The 5,354-nt window shown below is 50.4% G+C and overlaps 1 protein-coding gene across 3 annotated transcripts in view; it reads left to right on the top strand.

Moving 5' to 3' along the window:
- Window positions 1-5,354, top strand: part of NUP98 (nucleoporin 98kDa) — a 65,023-nt gene that overhangs the window by 36,779 nt on the left and 22,890 nt on the right. For all 3 annotated transcript variants that reach the window (XM_014959875.1, XM_014959879.1, XM_014959876.1), the window contains exons 21-22: window positions 2,635-2,811; window positions 4,513-4,666. In XM_014959875.1, coding sequence (XP_014815361.1) covers window positions 2,635-2,811; window positions 4,513-4,666 — 331 coding nt within the window. The remainder of the gene's footprint in view (window positions 1-2,634; window positions 2,812-4,512; window positions 4,667-5,354) is intronic.

The raw sequence follows: 5,354 nt of genomic DNA, 5'->3' as shown, positions 1-5,354 counted from the left end.
TTTTTTTTTTTTGTGGTTGGACTCGATGATCTCAGAGATCCCTTCCAACCACTAAGATTCTGTGATTCTGTGATTTCCCCTGGGCTCTTGGGTTCCTTGGCATGATTTCCTGTGTGTTCCCTGCCACCCTTTCCTTTCTCATCCATGCACATCACTCCAGAGCGTTGTTTCAGCTGCAAACCAAGCTGGACACATGACTTTTTCACAGGATGCTCACATCTAAGCAGCAGGAGTGGTTAGACTGGGGCAAAACCAGTGCTGTGGAGTCCAGGTTTGGGATGGGAGCCCATCAGGAGCCGCTTGCAGGCCATTTGGCTAACGAGGCTAATTACTCACAGAATTGGTCACAGAAATAGTGTGACCAGCAGAAGTAGGGAGGTGATTGTGCCCCTGTACTCGGCACTGGTGAGGCCACACCTCGAGTGTTGTGTCCAGTTTTGGGCACCTCAATCCAAGAGAGATCTGGAGGTGCTGGAGCGAGTGCAGAGGAGGGCAACGAAACTAGTGAAGGGCCTGGAGAATAAAATCTTATGAAGAGTGATTGAAAGAGCTGGAACTGTTTAGTGTGAGGAAGAGGAGGCTGAGGGGAGACCTCATCACTCTCTACAACTACTTGAAAGGACACTGTAGAGAGGTTGGTGCTGGTCTCTTCTCACAGGTAATTAGTGACAGAACGAGAGGGAACGGCTTCAAGCTCCACCAGGGGAGGTTTAGATTGAACATTAGGAAGGAATTTTTCACCCAAAGAGTGGTCGGGCATTGGAACAGGCTGCCCAGGGAGGGGGTGGAGTCCCCATCCCTGGCTGTGTTTAAGGGCCGTTTAGATGCAGTGCTGAGGGACATGGTGTAGGGGAGGACTTTGTAGAGTAGGGGAGATGGTTGGACTCGATGATCCCAAGGGTCTCTTCCAACCTCAATGATTCTATGATTCTACTCCTGGGCCAGGTGCTCCTTTCGGGTTGGCCTGGGTGATACCAGCAGTGAATGATGTTCTCTGGTGGTGTCTCCTTGTGCAGTTCCTGGTGGCAGAGCTGACAGATCTGTCCCACTCTGGTTTGGTGCCAGCTCGGGGGGGTCACTGCTGTCCCCATGGCCACCACACTGGCAGGACCAGTGGCCACAGCAGCGGTCAGAGTTCATTCCTGATGTCTGCTCATCATAACTAATTATTCCTCCTGCCTTGGACTAGGATTAGAGATGAGAAATTCAGCTGCACGTTGGAAAAGAACTACTATATTTAATTTTTAAACTGCTGACGTGCTGGGGGTAGGCAGAACATCATGGGAAAACCCCACAAATTTCCAGTCCAATGAGAGTTGTGTCCTGGTTTAAAATTTAAAAATAATTTTCCGTGTGTGTGTGTGCACGCTCTGGGACCCAGCCGTCTCCAAGGGGCTCGTGTCCACTTAAAACTTTTATTCTTTATGGAATATAAACTCAATGTTTTTAATTGGTGCTACATCACAGCTGGGGAAACAAAGCAGGTATGGCAGTGACTCATCTGCTCGTCAGCCACCAGTGACTGGAGAATCACAAAATCACAGAATCTTCTAGGTTGGAAGGGTCCTCAAAGATCATCTTGTCCAACCATCAACCCAACTGACAAAAATAGACACCCACACAACAAACAAGGAGCATCATCACTAAACCAGACCTCCCAGCACCACATCAACCCGGCTTTTGAACACCTCCAGGGATGGGGCCTCCACCACCTCCCTGGGCAGCCCATCCCAATGGCTGAGAACCCTTTCAGTGAAAAAATGTTTCCTAATATCCAGCCTGAACCTCCCCTGGGGCAACTTGAGGCCATTTCCTCTTGTCCTGTCGCCTGTGACTTGAGAAAAGAGACCGACCCCCACCTCTCTACACCCTCCTTTCAGGGGGTTGGAGAGAGCAAGAAGGTCTCCCCTCAGCCTCCTCTTGACTTATTCTCCAGACCCCTCACCAGCTTTGTCGCCCTTCTCTGGACTTGCTGCTTTTGGACTGGTTGCTCAGTCCCAGGTGGAACTTGGGGACTGGATGCTTTTTTTTGTGTCACAGCATTTTGAGGGAGAAGGGGAGGAAGATGGGATGTGCAAAACTCTTCTTATTTTTTTTTGTTGGCCACATGCCAGGCTGAACAACCCCAGCTCCCTCAGCCTCTCCTCATCAGACTTATTCTCCAGACCCCTCACCAGCTTTGTCGCCCTTCTCTGGACTTGCTGCTTTTGGACTGGTTGCTCAGTCCCAGGTGGAACTTGGGGACTGGATGCTTTTTTTTGTGTCACAGCATTTTGAGGGAGAAGGGGAGGAAGATGGGATGTGCAAAACTCTTATTTTTTTTGTTGGCCACATGAAAAAAAAAGGGGAAGCTGAAGAATAGTTTCTCAAACTGAATGGCAGAACTTGGTAAACTTCGGGAGGACATGGCTAAAGCGTGACTTCTCCTTGGCTTTAACTTGTGCTTTTGAGTTATAACTTGGAAGAAAAAACGGGAATGGGTTACAAATGCTCATCTCTAAGCTTAATGTGGAGTCTTGGCGTGGCAGGGGAGCGCTCCCTTCGCTGGCAGGTGATTGTTGGAACCATCAAATGCTCTTTCTGCGAACCGCCGCAGTCTGTGGGTGTCTGACGTGGCCTCTGGTGTCTCCGCAGCCCCCCGAGGTGGAGCAGCTGGGCAGGGTGGTGGAACTGGACAGCGACATGGCAGACATCACCCAGGAGCCTCCCCAGGAAGCCACGGCCGAGGACACGGTGGTCGAAGAGCCCGAGGCAGTGCCAGCTTCAACTCACATCGCCTCCACCCTGGGCATCAACCCCCACGTCCTCCAGGTGGGTCTCTTTGCAGATTGACTGGGTAATATCTCGTTCTAACTTCTCCGTTTGCCTCCCAGAAGTGTTTATAAACCACGTTTGTAATAAACTGTGCATCACCAGTGATCAGAAGGTGGAGGGAGGTCATCCTGCCCCTCTGCTCTGCCCTGGGGAGGCCCCAGCTGGAGCACTGGGACCAGTTCTGGGCCCTCCAGTTCCAAAAAAACGAGGCAGCTGCTGGAGAGGGGACTGGATGAGGAGGGGACTAGAACATCTCTTGGCTGAGGGGGGATCTGATCAACACCTATAAATACTTCAAGGGTGGGTGTCAGGAGGATGGGGACAGGCTTTTTCTTGTGGTGCCCAGGGACAGGACAAGAGGAAATGGGCACAAACTTGAACAGAAGAAGTTCCATCTAAACATGAGGAGGAACTTCTTTCCTGTGAGGGTGGCAGAGCCCTGGCAGAGGCTGCCCAGGGAGGTGGTGGAGTCTCCTTCTCTGGAGACATTCAAACCCCACATGGACACGTTCCTGTGGGACCTGCTCTGGCAGGGGGTTGGACTGGGGGGGTCTCCAGACGTCCCTGCCTACCTCTTATTCTGTGACCACACCTGGAGTGTGATTAAGACTTACATCCTCGACTTCTGTCTTTCTGTGGTAAACACACATGAAAAGCTTCATGCAGACACATGAAAAGCTTGATGCAGAAATGAAAATCATCTTAAGGCTAGAATTCAGATTTCCAAATTCATAGAATCATGGAATGGATTGGGTTGGAAGGGACCTTAAAGCCCCCCCAGACCCTCCAGGGATGGGGCAGCCACAACTTCCCTGGGCAACCTGTTCCAGTGTCTCACCACCCTCAGAGTAAAAAATTTCTTCCTGAGATCTAATCTGAATCTTTGTTCTTCCAATTTAAAACCGTTTCCCCTTGTCCTATCATTATCCTTCCTGGCAAAGAGTCCTTCTCCAGCTTAAGGCTAGAGAATCGTGGAATGGTTTGGGTTGGAAAGGACCTTAAAGCCCCCCCAGTGCCACCCCCTGCCCTGGGCAGGGACACCTCCCACCACACCAGGTTGCTCCAAGCCCCCTCCAACCTGCCCTTGAACCCCTCCAGGGATGGGGCAGCCACAGCTTCTCGGGGCAACCTGGGCCAGGCTCTCACCACCCTCCCACCAAACAAGTTCTTCCCCACAGCTCAGCTCCATCTCCCCTCTTTCAGGGTCAAACCCTTCCCCCTCCTGTGGCTCGAGTCCCTCCTGGCGTGTGGGCAATGGGATAAGCTGAACTAGTAGCCAGGTCTGCCTCGGGGCCAGGCTGTGGAAAACAAGATAATTTGGGATTTGGTGGAAGTCTAGTACCTGGAACACTGGAGAGCTTTCTCCTGTACTTTTAATTTTTAAGGAAAAAACAATGGAGTTATGACTTAAGCTTAAAAACAAGTAGGTAGAGCTCAGATCTCAGAAAACATGATTATTTTAGGATTTCACACCCGTGCTAAGGAGCACCGTGACACTGATTTAACTAGTAGTTTGTACAAATTAATCATCAGCTGATGAGTTCTCCTGAGCTGTGTGCCTTCAGTGCTACTTGGAAGGTTTGTGGCATGAGTGTGTTGTCATGTGCAACACGTGGAAGTTCTCTTGATTGGGAAGGGAGCTAATTAGATGAGCTGCTAATGTGCAGGCTTGATTTATTTTTTTTTTTTTTTTTTTAGATTATGAAAGCTTCCCTGCTTGCTGATGAAGACGACCTGGATTTGATCCTGGATCATTATCCTGGGAAGCAACCTGTAAAAATGGACACTTCTCAAGAGATCTGTTCTCCGAGGCTCCCCATTTCCAAATCCCAAGGACAGAAAAGACACTCAGGTATTGTGAGAAACCACAAACCCCGTGGAAACAAAAAAAAAGAGCTTAATTCTAATATCAACAGGTAAAAATCCTGTCTTGGGTTGAGATAAAGACAGGGAGATTGTTTCTCGTTACACAAACCTCATTTTAATGGGTGACAAATTAATTTTCCTCCAGTCAAGTCTGTTTCCCAGGTGCTGTCACAAGAGAAATGGACAAATGGGAACAACTCCTCAATACTCTGCCCCCCCTTTTTTCAGGCTCAACTTCCCTCCTTCATCCCTGACTCCTCTACCTCCTCCCCACCCCAGTGGGGATGGGGAATGGGGGGGTTGTGGCCAGTTCCTCTCTGTCCCCCTTTGTCCCTCACCCTTTTTTCCCCTGCTCCAACATTGTCCTCTCCCCCTCCTCCTCTGACCTTGGTGCCTGTTCTGCTGCTTTCACCTTTTTTGGGTTTTTTCCCTCCTTTCTGCTGGTGTGACTTTTTCTGCCCTCTCTTAAGATCTCACAGAGGCATCACCAGCTTTGCCACAAACTCATAGAATCATAGAGTTGCCCAGGCCAGAAGGGACCTCCAAAGGCCATCTAGTCCCACCTCCCCACAGCCAGCAGGGACACCCCTGCCTAGACCAGGTTGCCCAGGGCCTCGTCGAGCCTCTCCTTGAATATCTCCAGGGAAGGGGCCTCAACCACCTCCCTGGGCAAC

Source organism: Calidris pugnax, unplaced genomic scaffold (genome assembly GCF_001431845.1).
Source record: "Calidris pugnax isolate Ruff unplaced genomic scaffold, ASM143184v1 scaffold378, whole genome shotgun sequence".
Taxonomy (NCBI): Eukaryota; Metazoa; Chordata; class Aves; order Charadriiformes; family Scolopacidae; genus Calidris; species Calidris pugnax.
This window is presented reverse-complemented; position numbering and strand designations above follow the sequence as displayed.